A 16736-nucleotide genomic window follows, 5' to 3' on the forward strand; every position below is an offset into this window, starting at 1 on the left:
TTTTGGATGTTATAGATCATCATTTTCGTTCTGAGGAGTTGATGGGTATAATGGCCTCTGAGCCAAACCTCACTATTAAAGACAAGGACAGCAGCAGCATGCTGTATTTTATACAACTGAGATGCAGCCCTCAGACTTCCTAGCAATTTACTAATGTGACCCTGGGTTAGGCAAAGTGTTGAAGACTCATCTGTAAAGATTCTTACTACAGGCTATAGGAACATACATATTGCAGGTGCAGATGGTCTTACTTGGGTCAAATGGATGTGGCTGTAGACAATTCACCACGTGATTATCAGCTTCCAGCAGCATCAGATGCTCAGCAGTATGCCGATCCCAGATGAAGATATGGCCACAATCTGAACCACTCATTACAAAGTTAGAGCCCCAGAAATTGGCTTCCTTTATCTACAGTAAAAATAAAATTAATTACAAATATTTGTTATGATTTACATGGTTAGTCTAGAAATAACCGATGTGAAGTGTTAATATTGTAAGCCGTTTCCAGAAAGTAATTCCCACTTTCACAATAGTGCTGGCCCTAATTTAAGGATTTTCCAAACGCAAAGTCAATTTTTGAATTGACAACTCTATAAAGCCAGTGAATTAAATCCATGTCTCCTCTCTTTAGCAATTCTGATTAAATATTATCGAGATCAGGTGCTTTATCATTTCATAACTGTTTGACCACAAGCATTACTTCCTCTAATGTCACCGGTCTGTGTTCTGCTTGGTACATTTTTGGATTAAGTTGTAGTTTACATCTTGGTGGGGATCTGTTCACTAATTCACAAAAATGCTCACACTAAAACTTAAATTGTGCATCAACAGCCTGGCAATATTCTCCATTTTTGTCCTTATCTGGTGGAAGCTGCGAGTTAAGGACTTGCTCTGGAACAGGGTTTGAAATTACGCAAGGAGTGGCCCTTGCATCAGGGATATGCTTTTTGCCGTCCCCATGAAATACCCCCAAACTTGGCCTTGAAAAACTAAAGTTCACACATGCTTAGTAAAGACTGCTTAGATTTTAGCTTCTAAAATCTCCGAAGGTTCTGTTTTTACTGAGCATGTGCCATTCCCTCTCAGCTCCTAGCGCTCACTAGACTGTGCATGCACTATCCCATTCCCTCAAAGCAACTAAGGATGATCGAGCCCAGGATGATGGGGGCTTAGAAGGACTCTCACTGTAATAGCTAAGTAGCTTTGTTAAATTGCAGGTGTAAGTATAACTGTAGTACTGTGTAAGTTGTAACTGTATGCCTGTTTGCCTGTTTGCTTAACTAATTACTTTTTTCTTTTGAATAAAGTTTGGTTATATCATTCAAAGTGTTGCCTACTGGTCGTCTACTAAATAAATTTTCTGTAACTGACCTAAAGGCTTAAACCTGAAAACTAAATTGGGTTTTATTGCACCCTTATCTACAACAACATAATATTAATTGGGAACATTTCAAGATAAGTTACATAAGGTTACACATGTTCAGACCCCATGGGGGCAGGAGCGGCGCCAGAGTTTTTGGCGCCCTAGGCGGGGGTCCTTCCGCGCTCCCGGTCGTCGTCGGCAATTCTGCGGCAGGCGGGGAGAGGTGTCCTTCCGCGCTCCTGGTCTTCGGGGCACTTCGGCGGTGGGTCCCGGAGCAAGTGAAGGACCTGCCGCAGAATTGCCGCCGAAGACCCAGAGCGCGGAAGGAACCCCCGCCGCCGAATTGCCGCCAATGGCGGCAAAAGGCCGCCCCCCCAAATCCTGGCACCCTAGGCAACCGCCTACGTTGCCTAAATGGAAGCGCCAGCCCTGCATGGGGGAACAGAATCTTGTACCTGTGGGAAAAAATCTCTTCAAGCCCTTTAGAAACCTGATGGTGAAGGGGTTGGAAAAAGGAAATCCATTATCTACCAAGGGGTGAAAAGCAGAGACAGCTGCCAGATGTGCTGTGGGAGGGAGGGAAAAGGGGGACTTCCAGAGTTCCTTAACTGGCTGCATAATGACTTAATTAATCAGCTGAGCCACTGTGGAAAGTGCCACTGAAGCCAGAATATACACCAGTGTTTAAGATTTTTCATGGACCTTTTCCGCTTGAAGATCCAGAACAAAGGCCACCCTTCTCAGTAGATCTTGGTGAGCCCTGTAATACTCTGGTGGTGGTGAGTCACTTACTGGCTCTGGTGATGAGGAAGAGGATGCACAAGGATGCTGAGATAATGCCTGCTCCGTGTCTTGCAGGCTGGGAGCTGCCCGAGTGACTTCTAGCTGCTCAATCACAGTACCAGGCTCTGGAGAATGTTGCCTGCTGATGCTCTTGGTGCACTTTCATGGAAACTGACTGAGATGGGTGAGAGAAAGTCCTAGCAGGAGGAGGACAACCCATGGTGTCCAAAAAGGCCACTGACATGGCTCTGGGATGCAACCTTGACCAGGCCATTGCCCCCTTAAGAGCAGGCCACTGCTGAGACTGATGCAAGATCCATGGCCCTCAAGTCTCTGACAGAGGATATGCACCATACGTAGATTGGGACACAAAAGACTGCACCTCCAAATCAGAGGAATACGTCCCTGAGTCCTCTGATAATGGGGGAGCAGAGCCCATTGGAACCAGAGATAAGTAGCCAGAGGCCGGGGATGACAGCACCATGTATATTATCGCCGGCTTACCTCTCGATTGCACCAGCTTCTGAGGCTGTAGACAGTAATGGTACTGCATGCTCCTAAAGAGGCAAGGTAGGAAGCACAGGCACTGGTACCAGTTGGAAGCCTTCCTGTACCACCACCACCACCAGGGACACGGGTACTGAGAGGTTAAGCAGTTCTCTTGTGGCTGCATATGCCTCTGGTGTCATTGGTACCGGTACTGATTCCTTTCCTTGGTGTCTTTCTATGGATACTTCAGGGATTGGTCTCAACGGACTTAGCACAGGTTCCAGAGTCGATGATCCACTCTTCTTAGATGAGGACTGCTCTAGAGATCCTCAGACCGTCTTTCAGAGCCATTGCCTTCAGCACCAACGATCTAGCCGAACAGGGTACCGAGCCTTTGGAGAGTTCTCTCCCCCCTTTGGCACTGATGGTAGAGAGCAAGGTGCCACAGACATCTCTGGTGGGGCATGCTGTACCAAAGCTGCAGTACTTGGAGTCCGTTCCGAACACGATGGCTCCGATGGTGGGTGAAGTGCTGCCTCCATATGGAGACGTTTGAGCCTGGTTGCTCTATCCTCAGAGTGAGGCTTAAATCCCTTACAGATGCGACACTTGTCACGAATGTGGGACTTGCCCAAGTATTATAAGCAGCTGGGGTGCAGGTCGCTGATCAGCATTGCCTTGCTACACGGCTATCAGGACTTAAACCCCAGAGAGCAAGGCATGGCTCCTATACTGGAATTTGGTCAAAAAAGACCTAAAAACTGAAAACTGAAAATTAATACTAACGTTTATCTATACTACACTTAACTTACTACTAACTTCTAAGAAAAAACAGGCTATATACAAGGAGCGAAGGAAGATCTTGCTACAAACAAGACTCAAAGTGCTTCAACAACAGTCACTGGTGGTAAGAAGGAACTGAAGGTGGTCAGAGGTGGCTCCGCCCTCTTAAACCTGCATGCAATGACGTGCAACAGCAGAGAGTGCTTGAGCCGCCACACCAGGTACTGCTGAGTGAAAAGAACATGTCTGACAACTGTGTACAGGCCACGTATACACTTACAGTGGAATGGACATGGGCAATCACTCGAAGAAGAACCTAGGAAACCTGACTCATTGTCATGCAGGCTTAGACTACAAGCACATTATGGAGTGGCTCATGAGAAATGTACATTATAACTTCTCTAAAATGCTGAATTTTGTGGTTACAGATCTAATGTACAATTAAAAATATCTTAAATGTATTATACAATCCCTTTTTAGCAAGCATATCAATGTAACAACTAAATTATTTCAGCCTAAAATATCAACTCTGCAGTTCTTAAAGCAGTATTTCTGTACCATTGTCCTGGAGTTCCGATGACCCTTATACACCATCTTTATTAAAGGTCGTCTAATATTCAAGGTTTCCAATTCTTCCATCTCTTTCCTTTCTTTTCTTCTTCTGAAGAGTTCCTGAATGCGAGCAACAGCAGATCGTCTAGAAATTACAAAGAGAACACCACTGAAAGACCATCATACAGAGACATAGTCTGCATAGACAGACCTTTTTGAAATAGTGTACTGGGGCAACTACAAAGCACTATCAAATAGCTTAATCAGCCTACTTAAACTCAACTCTTCTCCCCAAATTTGGCACAGATACCAACAGTTTTACAATTGTTTGAAGTTACAGATTGTGAGCTTTTGCATATTGGTTTAAAACAGGAAGAACATGCAACACAGTGAAATGTTAAGGGTCATGTTATTTTCTTCATTCTCTTTAAAACATACAAACTCTAGAGGCAGGCAAAATTCACATGTAACTTTACTTTGCAATAGAATATTTTCCAAATCTTGTAGAACTTCTCCCATCCCCTGTGCTAGCAAAAGTGTTAAAGGGTGAATACATAATATTTTTTTGTTAATATAAAGGTTAGCTATTATTAAACACCTAGTTTAACCTTTACTTTTTTTCTTTTGCCTTTATTACATTTTAATAGACCTTCATTTCTCATTATTTCCTACTTTAGGGTGAAGATCCTTTGTCTGACAGTTTCTTGTCGATGTTTTTGCTATGATGAGACTGAGCAATAGGAAATGTTTAATAGGACTGACTGGGAAACAGAGAAGAGCTAGTTCTGAGGGCTAGAAAAAAACAATTGTGCTGGGAAGCTGCCCCTAATGCAGCAGCAGACCCACAGGAAAAGGCTTCCTAAAGTGACAGGAGATAAAGCAGCTAGGTGAAACACCCTATTTTGTGGCTGCTAGACTCCAGGAAGCTACAGCTTTGGTGATGCTATAGAAATGCTGATTACTTGAGTTCTTCCATCTGGTTCATCTTCCTGTCCCCTGTCCGCACCTTTGTAGCTTCCCATCAGCTCCAGCTCTGGCCACACTTTTACCTCCATGATTTGCTCACAGCACTCACTTTCTCCTCCATATGGCTGCTGCCATCCTGCTCAACGTCCTGAGTGGAACCAGAGTGTGATGTTTGAAGTGGAACAGCAGTCACAGTAGGGAGTGGGTGGAGGTGCTGATTGCTGATGGAATGTAATGGATGAAATTGGCCATGGCAGGAATTTTTGGCAGGCAACAGGGCCACTGGGAAGGAAACAGCCACCACCAGACTAGTAACTTCCAGTAGGCCAGAAATGATGAAGTGTCAAATTTTAGTCACTATCTCTTCAGACTGTTCTACAACATGGGTCCATTGCAGAAGGAAGTAGCTGTCTCTCCCACTTCTAGAGCTACTTCCATACTTCATAACCAGAGACAGCTTCTCCTGCCCCTCCCAATTAGTCATCACCTCTCAGTCTATAGATTTCCTTCTCAGTCTTGCCATAGAAGCAAGATGGAGAGAAAACTTCACTGGAGGAAGTATCAGATCCTGAAGCTGAAAGTAAAGCTAAATGGGCACAAGAGAAAATTTAATCTACTATAAAAAGTGTTTCTCCCCCCCCCCCCCCAAAAAAAAAAGCTCACCAGCTAGACTGGTCTTTTATTGTTTAAAAAAAAAATAAAGAAAAATTTTAACCACATTTGATAGACGTTAGAGATGGAAAAGAATTGATGGGGTCACCCAGTCCATCTAACAATAGACTATTCCTGATGATACATTTCCTAATGATTTATCTACTGTAGTTTTAAAAGTCCCAGGAGATGGGGGCTTCCACCACTTTTTTGGAGAGACTTTTTTGGAGTACAATACATTTTGCTATTGGGTGATTTTCCCTGGAAGCCAAGCTAAGTCTTCCCTTTTATAGTTGAATCCCATTACTTCTTATTATGTGCCCCCGCCGCTAAATAATTCTATCCACTCTTTAGTGTTTACACCCTTCAAATATTTGTAGATATATAACACTACTCTTACATTTATTGAATATTTGGATTACTCCCAAGAGATTAACAACATTTTACTCATTTGTCATCTTCTATACAGAAAGGGAAACTATGGAGAGTTATGCATTGCACACTTATGCAAAATATTTCTGGAACCATAACTAGAGCTATGTGCTCCAGCTATATGTCTAAACAAATATACACACGTGTGATTTGTGTACATATACACATTTGAAAAGATCAGCTTTGCTATCACAGAGAAATGAACAAGAAGCATCGTGTGACTCTGCACCCCATACTCATCACAGTAATATTATTAGAATATGGTTATGGCATAATTATGATGCATTTTGTACAAGATAAGTCATGTGAAATATCATTGGAAAAGTTATGATTTGCTGAATATGATTATCCTATTTGTATGCATGTATCATTTTTGTATCTGAAGTTATAAATACTGACTATGTATCTGTACTTCAAATGTAGTTACATCTGGGTAATGCCCACTAGACAAAATGCTTTCAGTATAGATAGCTGGTTGGGAAGGGCCTATTCAGGGCAATGAGCCATAGTGAAAACAATGGGCCTTAGGAAAAGCTTATCTCCAACCTAGTAAGCCTTCCTGAGAATACTCCAGACAGCCTGTAAGTAATAGCTGCTATGACTCTACAAGGACATGTGACCAGGCCACATGATTCTGGACTCCATCTTGGGATGTCTATTTTTCCACAAAGCGGTCTGGGAACCAAGTTTTGAAACAAAGGGTTCCTGCCATATGCTAAAGCTATATAAGGCAGGGAGTGACATCATCTGGGGTTCTTCACTCCCCACACAAGAAGACTCCTGCAAACACCTTAGGAACAAAGACTGACCTGGGGGAAGTGCTGGACCAAGGCTAAATGGATTTCTAACCTGTGTACGAAGATTTGAGGAACCCAAGCTGTAAAGCTAATGCAGCTTGTGCCTTAAGAATCTACAAGTCCCATCATGGAAGCATGTCCTCTGGAATGGTGGCCAAAGCATGAAGAGGCTTACGAATGTTTAGCATAACTGGCATGTAAATACCTTGCAATGCCGGCTACAAAAGTGCCATGCGAACTCCTGTTCTACTGATGACATTATAAATAAGAAACGGGCAGCATTATCTCCTGTAAATGTAAACAAACTTGTTTCTCTTAGCGTTTGGCTGAACAAGAAGTAGGACTAAGTGGACTTGTAGGCTCGAAAGTTTTACATTGTTTTATTTTTTAGTGCAGTTATGTAACAAAAAACTCTACATTTATAAGTTAGACTTTCACGATAAAGAGATTGCACTATGGTACTTGTATAAGGTGAATTGAAAAATACAATTTCTTTTGTTTATCATTTTTACAGTACAAATATTTGTAATAAAAATAATATAAAGTGAGTACGGTACACTTTGTATTCTGTGTTGTAACTGAAATCAATATATTTGAAAATGTAGAAAAACATCCAAAATATTTAATAAATTTCAATTGGTACTCTATTAACAGTACGATAAAAACTGCAATTAATCGCGATTAATTTTTTTGAGTTAATTGCGTGAGTTAACTGCGATTAATTGACAGCCCTACTTAAAATCTATCTTTTGTAGTTAATACATTTATTTTATGTTTTAATCCAAACCAGTGAGCTTTGACTGGAGTGTTTGGGGGGAAATCTCTGCTTGGTTACCACACATGTGCATTGTTCTCTTCACATTCAGGGAGAGGCTGACAGGGTATTAAACCCATATACTGACCCAGATTTGACCAGGGCAAGAATCACCTTTGCACCTTGCACACCCAGGATGCTTCACTCATGCCTCTGAGATGAGGACCTAGCCACTGTGATACACATGTTATCAATCACACTGATGCTTTCCAAACACAGATTAACTTCAGAGGTGAATCTAAAATCCTGGTTCTAAGTGAAAAGGCACTAATGGACTGTAATTTAGCTATCTCTGAGATGGGGCCATCTGGAGAGTAACCCTAATACAACTACACTTCACAGGGAGGTTCTGGCTATCAGGCTTTGAGAACAAAGTATTCTTGATGGTGAGACCCTGGCTACAGAACTCCTTGCCAGACAAGACCAGACTGGGCCCTAGCCTAATGATGCATGGCGAGAACACACCTTTTTGATAAAGCCTCCCCCAGAATTGCTGTTCTGTGTACAGATTGTTTTGCTTTAATTTAAAAGTTACACATCTCTGTGCTGGAAGTACAAAAAGAGCAGCATATTTTCGTTCTGGGCTTTTGTGCATTTTTAATTTCAGATACAATGGTAACCGTTATGATATAAAAATATAAATGTTAGATAGCAATCTGAAAATTTGGTGTAGGTTCACACATACACAAAGCCAGCAGAGAAAGTAAGATGCTGTGCAATTTTTTTCATGTTCCAAATTTTGATCTTTGCTAAGTTGGAACAATTTTTTTAAAAAAATTGCACACACTTCACTGAACATGAGAAGTAGGGTTGCTGCCAAGACTCCAGAACTGTCCTGGAGTCTCCAGGAACTAAAGATTCATTTTTAATTAAAGATTATGTGAAGAAACCTCCAGCAAGACGTCCAACCAAAATTGGCAACCCTAATGAGAAGTTGGAAAGTAATCTGTGATACATACACTGGTACAGCACTTTTCTGGTGACTCACCAGTTGCTGCCGAATATAAATTTTTATTTATATTTTAGAAGTAAATTTCTAGCCATTATGATTGTGAAGAAAATCTGAATGTAACCCTAAGTAATGCTGTCTTACTGAAACTGCAGATAACAACAATACCTTTAAAAGGTTTTGTTCACAATACAGAAAGTTATGCTGCAGAATGCAATTACACAATGATTTGGTCCTGTACACAGAGAGAGACTGAACTATATTTTGACTATGTCCCCATACTGGGCTAAAGCCTTTATTTTAGGATAATTCAGGGACACTGTTTGGTCTCAACTACATTACAAAATCAAAACCAATGTTCTATTCATGTTGAGTGCTACCTTGATATATCATCCCATAATAAAGTAGGTTTGTGTTGCGTATATGGAACGGGACCGAAGAAGGCGTATAGTGCCTCAGTCATCTCAATGGTGTGTTAAATTTTCATCAGATTTCAAAGGTAAGTATTGTTGTTATACATTTCATTTCTAATCTTTTTAGCAGAAGTATCCAAGTAGTCTTGGATAGGGATAGCACTTTTTTCCTAGACTAACTCCAGCAGAGCCAAATTTGAATCTTGAAAACAAATGGTCATAAAGGAATTTTTTTCCTAGTTGTGTTATTCAAAAACAGCTTAGACTTTCTACAAAGTTCCCATAAAATTCACTTTTAGACTAAGATTTGGAAGCAGAAATTTAAGCTCCAAAAGTAATTTTTTGAGATTGAATTGCTACTGAAAAGAACGGTTTGAATGGAGTGGCCATCACACCTTTCCCTGAAGTAGCTCCAGTCACAAACAGAATCTGTATGTCTAGAAAGCATGTGAATAATTTGATAGGTAAAATGCTATCAAGGTGAAATAAAAATGTCCACTATGTAACTGAAAATATCAACAAATAAGACACATGGACACTGAACTGATTATCCCCCAGTGTAATAATGGATTAAGACAACAGAAGATGCAGCCTGATTTTAAGGCTTTAGCAATCATGCACTTTTAATGACATCACACACCAGCCACCATCATCAAAAGGAATTGACTGCACATCAACCAACTCATGGAGTATGGTTATGTGAAAGACTCAACGCTTGGAGTACTTGCACATAAAAAAGCTGCAATTTCAAAATTGAATGTTTATGACGATAAGGAAGAAAGGTTTAGTGGTTTAAAAAAGCATGGGCAGTCAAGAAACCTGAATCCTATTATCTCTGCCACTGTTTTGCTGTGATTAAGTTGCTGCATCTGAAGGGTAGTGATACTAATCTATTTCACAGGGACATTCTTTTATTAAGTGTTTTAAGATCCTTGAATGGAAGATGCTAGTCAAGTTCAAAGTATTATTACCCTGGACTTTATACTGAAGCACAATAATTGAAACACACAGCTTTTTCTTTTTGTATCCCCAACAAATATACATAAAAACATTGTATTAATCGCAAAAGAACTTGTCTGCCCAAACCTTATAACATATATGTACTTGAAAGCACTCATTCTGCACCACCCTCCAGTTGAAAATATTAGCAAAAGTGATTGTATTATGCTATCCTTGCCAAACCCCAAGATATGGGTTTAACTATTCTAATTAGGCCCAAGAATGAATGACCTGTCTAGGTATTTATCACTGTAGTATAAAAGCATTAGGATTTTTCCATTAAATAAATCTGAAGAAAAAAACTGAACTCAAGAGGATGATACAGTTTATCTACAGCCAAGCCTAACATCTGCCTCAGAAGAAATTCTACAGACACTCAAAAACAAAAACAACTGTGGAGGAAGAAAAAGTGAAACCTACTAATCCACAGAACATTCATTTTCCCCCCATAAGTTAAAAAAAAAAAAAAAGTGGAGTCTTCATCTAAAATCTACCAAGATTTCCATCCAGAAAATTTGGTGTTTATGTTCCTACAATGAATTTTGCATAATTGGATAACCAATACATTTGGTCCAGTGTAATATTTTACATACTGCTCCTTAAAAGTTTTTTTGGTCACAGATCTGAGTTCAGCTGTCACTTCTGATTCATATTACTGAGGACTTTTGGTTATGTAGAAAGGCATAAATCTCAAAAGAGCGAAGTTTATTATTAAAGGCCGCAGTAATGATTACTGGACATGCTTTAAAAGAAGGAAAACAGATCATAACTGTGTCCATCAAAAACATACTCAATGTAGAAGTCTCTTGAATCTATAGATTATGCATAGGAAAGCTGCTGCTGTATATGACATACGCTGATTCCACTGACATAGTTACTTCACTAATATTGTAAAAGGAAATACACTTTACAGAGCTCTTTCCTACAATGCCAATGAAATTCTCAACTCTTACCCTGGGGAGCTTTATTTATCTTGAGAGAATCTAAACTGAGCGCCAAAATATTCTGTTCTCTATTTCCTTGCTAAGAAGTGTTCCTGCCTCCTCTTCCTCTCCTCTTTTGAATTAAACCCTTCTCTCCCTCCGCATAACACTCTCCGACCTCCCCAAGCTGCAGCATAATTGCACTGCCGTCCCAGGAGTCTGTGTGGAGCCTCAGGCTTTCCTACCCATCAACTCCCAAGCTGTTTCTCTGCTTCCGGCTCAAGGCCAATTCCTTCAATGGCCCAGGCCTTCGCAGCAATATCTACTATGTGCACCTTCCTGCCTTCTGGCCTGATGGAGAGGAGAATACCTGGCGGCAGGGGTGAGACAGAACAAGTGACATGCTAGATTGGAAGATCCTACCAAGATTTCTAACCTAGTTGCCAGAAGCCATATTGTTTCAATCAAGAGTTTCAACCAAACCTTTCAGCAGTAAGACTAGATCTAACTCAGAAAGCAGCTAATTGTTAAAGCACAGAACATGTTAAAATTGGCCTGTTTCCTAAGAATTAAGCACCCTAAGCGTACATTTGTGGTTTTATTTACCCCATTTACAGCTTACAGAATGTATCTGTACAACATAATATACCTTCCTTCTCAACTCTATCACACCCAGCTAGAAGTATTTGATTGCCCCTTTCACGGGTGCAAGCAGGCTCCATGAATTCCGTTATTTTGTAGTTGAGGAATTTTGCCCTGAAATCTAAGTTTTGATTTAAAAAAAATGTTTTCTATGTTTCAAATAGTTTTTAAGAGAGCTTCTTTGGTTGTGAAGAAAAGCTTCCAATTATGAACTTTCCAATGCAGTGACACATTCTTATTTGTTAAGACAGCTCTGATGTGTGAACTGTCCCAATCATTTTAACTGGATGTTAACTCTGAATCCTAACAACAAATTAAGGGCTGGTCTATGCTACAGAGTTAGGTTGGCCTAAGGCAACTTACGTCAACCTAACTCTCTAAAAGTCCACACTAAAATGTCAGTCCCGCTAATGTAAGTCGCCGACTACACTGACTTAACTCCACCTCCAGAAGAGGCACAACACTTAAGTTGATGTATTTAGGTCGATGCAGTATCCGTATAGACACTGTGTTGCTTACATCAGACTGTTCCTGCTGTCAGCCCTGGGCGGCAGGGCTCCAGCTGTCAGTGCCCCACACTGACAGTTAAATCGGTGCAAGTGCTCCTGGTAAGGACACATACAGCGCACCACCAATAGAAGCATAGTATGGACATGCAAAACTGATTTAATTACTGCAGTGACTGTACATCAGGGGTGGGAAAACTTTTTGGCCCGAAGGCCACATCTGGGTATGGAAATTGTATGGCGGGCCATGAATGCTCATGAAATTGGGGGTTGGGGTTTGGGAGGGGGTGAGGGCTCCAGCTGGGGGTGCGGGATCTGGGGTGGGGTTGGGGGTGCAGGAGGGTGCTCCGGGCTGGGACCAAGGGGTTCGGAGGGCGGGAGGGGGATCAGGGCTGGGGCAGGGGGGTTGGGGCACGGGAGGGGGTCAGGGGTTCAGGCTCCAGGCAGTGCTTACTTCAAGCAGGTCCCAGAAGCAGCAGCATGTCCCCACTCTGGCTCCTATGTGGCGGCATGGCCAGGCAGCTCTATGCGCTGCCCTGTCCACAGGCGCCGCCTCTGTAGCTCCCATTGGCTGTGGTTCCGGCCAATGGGGGCTGGGGGGCAGTGCTTGGAGGGGGGGCAGCACGCAGAGCTCCCTGGCTACCCCATGCATAGGAGCTGGAGGGGGGACATGCCGCCGCTTCCAAGAGCTGCGCGGAGCGTGGCAAGCCCCTGACCCCACTCCCCGCCTGGAGCGGGGCAAGCTCCAAACCCCGTTCCCCGGTGGGAGCTCGAGGGCTGGATTAAAACGTCTGGAGGGACAGATGCGGTCCCCGGGCCGTAGTTTGCCCACCTCTGCTGTACATCGACGTAACTTAAGTCAACTTAATTTTGTAGTGCAGACTTGCCTTAAGTGCCAACATTGACTATTTCACTGTTGATCATTTCAGCAGAAAAATGATGTGGTTATCTCTCAATCCCAAGCTACTCACTTCCTTTGCCTTCCCAGGTGCCCAATTTCTCAACTATCCCCTACTCAGTTGCAAAAAACTCTACAGTTGTGGCAATATAAAAATCTACAGCACAATTAAGATGAAATTTTAGGAAGACAATATATCAATCAACTAATTAGATACTATAAAAATTGCACACTGATTGCATTATTCATTTTCATATTTAATTCTATACATTTACCTCAAGCTGACACAGAACTTGCAGTCTGCAACACTGGGGTGCTATAAAACTCCAAGAATAGTGAATTTTACCATGGAATTTGGATCCATCTTTCCACAGATTACAAAAGCCCCTGAATACAGACCTTTAGCCAACTGCATGAGAGTAGTAGCTAAAACTGAAATACAAAGGCAAAGGAAAGACAGGGACACACTATTTTCCTTTAGATATTCATATTTTTGGACCCACTTACACATTGTGTGTGACTGTATGCAGGGGCCTTAATATAAGAAATGCAGATACCCTTTCTAGGGTAGTCATATAAATTAACTCCTTCAGATGTGTATCCTGCAACTGGTCATTCATGAAACTATAAAAATATTTTGTCATTTTAAATTAATTCCTTCCATTTGTTAACTTAATCTCCATCTATTATATCTGGCACTAACTCACATAATTGGTTCTCCCCCTGAAAGCCTATTGCCAAACTTAGTTGTCAAAACCTTAAGTCTTCCTACAATTAACACACTGGAGTATTTCACTGAGAGAGACAAGAGTATTCCATCTCAAGTGCTTTTACATTTTTTAACTTTATGAGGTGGAGAAACATCCCCCCAAACCCAGTGTCTCTCTTCCTAAATCTGCACTATCAACCTTGGCTATAAAAATTATGCTCAATTCCATAAATTGATCCATCCAAAAATTAAAACAGGCCTTTGAATAATGTATTCCTAAATAGTGCTAATTAATCTTGCTGCAGAACCAAGTGTTCTTCAATACAAAACAAGCCAAATCAATGGTGGCACATGCAAAATACAACACGTGGCAAAGTTAAAGTAGTTAAAAAAAAAAAAAGTATTTGCTCTACATGAGTACACACTTTTTACATTATGATTATTTTTATGGCATACACTAAAGAGATTAATGTGATGTTAAATGTGTACACAGCAATTTCTTCTCACTCTGTTTCCATGCAATGCATGCAGTTAAATATAACTCATCAAGCAATCTGCTCTACAATTTCCAGCATCCAAAGTTTGGCAAATCTAAAAGTGGTAACAGCTAACAGAAAAACTGGTTAGATGTGGAAAACAAGGACCTGGTAAATCCATCATACAGAAGGAAGAAAAAGGGGGAGAGGGAGGAAGATACTGAATTACCTCATTATTCTATCACCTATTGCTGTTCCTCTGATATTAAATCTAGTGAAGGGAACAATAATTAAAGTCATTCAAAAATCCTGTGTACCAAGTTTTTAAAGATTAGAGTCTACTACAGAATGTGTTCCGATTATTTCAAAGATTCTACTTCTTCCATAAGGGTTAATACATGAAAAACATTTTCATTTCAATCAACCCTCCCCCCAGTTTTTGCATATTTTTATTAGTACACAACGTAGGTTTTATAAAATACAGTAATTACTCATCAATTGAATTGTAGCAGGTGTGGCAGCAAGTTGCATAAGCATTTCCATTTTAAATTCTCTATTTTGAGTCCCTTATGAATTCAAATTTTCCACTAATTGGACTGATTTTCCAGGCTTAGTCTCTGCTCAGAGGTGACTTTTTATCAGAAAGTTTGAACCGAACCAATTCAGCTATTTGAATATAGAAATAGCCCTCACTGAGAAGTGCCTTGGACTATTCAGGTGAAAACTGATTTTGATCTGACACGATTTTTGACATAATTCAATTGTGTGCACTTGCAGAACACTTTGCATAGAATTTTCTCACTAAGCCCACAGAGTTCACAGCTAAGGAAAGCCATGCTGTCTGCGCATACATGACTAACTTTGCTGAGCTTTGAGAAGTTTGTGCACATCTAAGTTAGAAGATATTTAGTTGCTTTGGCATGCAAAAGAAGGGACTCTTCTCCCCATGGACTGCCCCAGAAGCACAGGAGATAACTCCCTTCTGCAGACCTTGTAGGGTAAATGACAATGTTCCAGCAGCATCTAGCCAAATAGTTTCACAATATGAAATTTATTTTCATCCTTATTCTTTAAATATACCCTAGGAAATTCTATCAGACATTGTTCATGGGTGTGTTAAAAATGTCATATTAGATTAGCTAACTAGACCAACCACTATAGAAGAGATTTCAAGAGCCAAGCATTTCACTTCTTTTAGTCAATATAGGCTTCACCATTTCCTAAGGTAATGTTATACTATAGCAGCTGAGGTGCTAAAGCAAAAGAATGAGATGGCCATTCCATCCTAAGTCTCCCATTTTCAGTTCTGGGTGATAATGGCTCATGGCTGGTCTCAGCCCAAAATGTAACAACTTCGGAGAGTTTGGGCAGTTTCACAATTATGTAAACCTGCAAAAATACTTGTTTTGGACTTTAAAACCACTGCTGTGGACTTTTTCTATGTTCAAATAACTCAAACAACTTTTTAAAAGATATATTTCTACTGAATTCAAGGTAAACAGAGGAATAGTTACATGGGAATCAATGTAAGGAACACTGTCAGATAACAAGTAAAATGAAAATATTAAATTATAGGTCTACTATATATTTTTTTAGTTTTGCCTTTTTGACAAATTAACATAGCAATTAAATTCTGGGGGGAAAAATCCTCTATTTAACATCTATTTAATCTTCATTATAAGTCTAAATACTAAATCAAACTAATACTGGGCAACAGATTGACTGCTACTTTAGACTCCAAAAATACCTAAGTTATGTTCACTAAATGTAAATCCTGGTTAATTGACTTGAAGACCAGGATGTTTTTATATACTTGATAGAAGCTCTCTCTGGTGCTGTTTTAGGAATAATAACGTACGTTCAGATTTCATGTTTCCATATCTATACCATAGGTTTATTGATACAGTTAAATTTAGGATAAGTTTTTGCCTGCAGACACTATGTTCTGTATTCCTTAAGTCAGGCGCTAGAGAGAGTTGGTCCTGTGGATAGATTCCCAGAACACATAACAGTGGATTAAATAGAGCCAGTTCCCAGTTTGGAACACATTAAAAGTTGGATTAGGCATCTAAATGAGTGCACATAATTGGAGATCCTTAAACAACATATGAGTGATGAATACTGAATCACATTTAGAACATCTGAAGTGTAGATCTATATTCATTTTGTTCAAAATTGAAGGAAAATAGTAAAAAGTTCATGCAGCATGAAGTACTATATTTACTTTTAAGTGTTGCAAACAGGTTGCAAAGGGGTATTCAAGTGCTTCTGCCACTGATTATCCTTAGGAGGAACTGTAAGATCATGACTCCAGAGTACAGAATTTGGGGTATACCCTTTCCAGCATTCCTCAACAGAAAAGTTGTACGTTATAGACAAAAGCTAATTTGGGTTATGTCGCGATCTGAATTTTTCTTCTACATCATTCTTTGCCAACTGTGGAGTCTCTCCAACGTCTAGGAAGTGTTAAACTTGTAGAAATCCAGAGATTAAACTTTATTCTAAGCAGTTCAAAGTTCAGTAATGTTATACCCTGGAAAAGGTCTCCAATAGTCAACAGGATTTTAGCATCCCTTCGTTGAAACTTAGTG

General features: G+C 40.5%; 1 protein-coding gene across 2 annotated transcripts in view; it reads right to left on the bottom strand.

Annotated features, from left to right (window-relative positions):
• Positions 1 to 16736, bottom strand: part of DCAF6 (DDB1 and CUL4 associated factor 6) — a 127202-nt gene that overhangs the window by 6050 nt on the left and 104416 nt on the right. For both annotated transcript variants that reach the window (XM_065397437.1, XM_065397436.1), the window contains 2 exons: positions 3977 to 4115; positions 252 to 408 (listed from right to left, as the gene is read on the bottom strand). In XM_065397437.1, the coding sequence (XP_065253509.1) occupies positions 252 to 408; positions 3977 to 4115 (296 nt within the window). The remainder of the gene's footprint in view (positions 1 to 251; positions 409 to 3976; positions 4116 to 16736) is intronic.

This window comes from Emys orbicularis, chromosome 1 (genome assembly GCF_028017835.1).
Source record: "Emys orbicularis isolate rEmyOrb1 chromosome 1, rEmyOrb1.hap1, whole genome shotgun sequence".
NCBI lineage: Eukaryota > Metazoa > Chordata > Testudines > Emydidae > Emys > Emys orbicularis.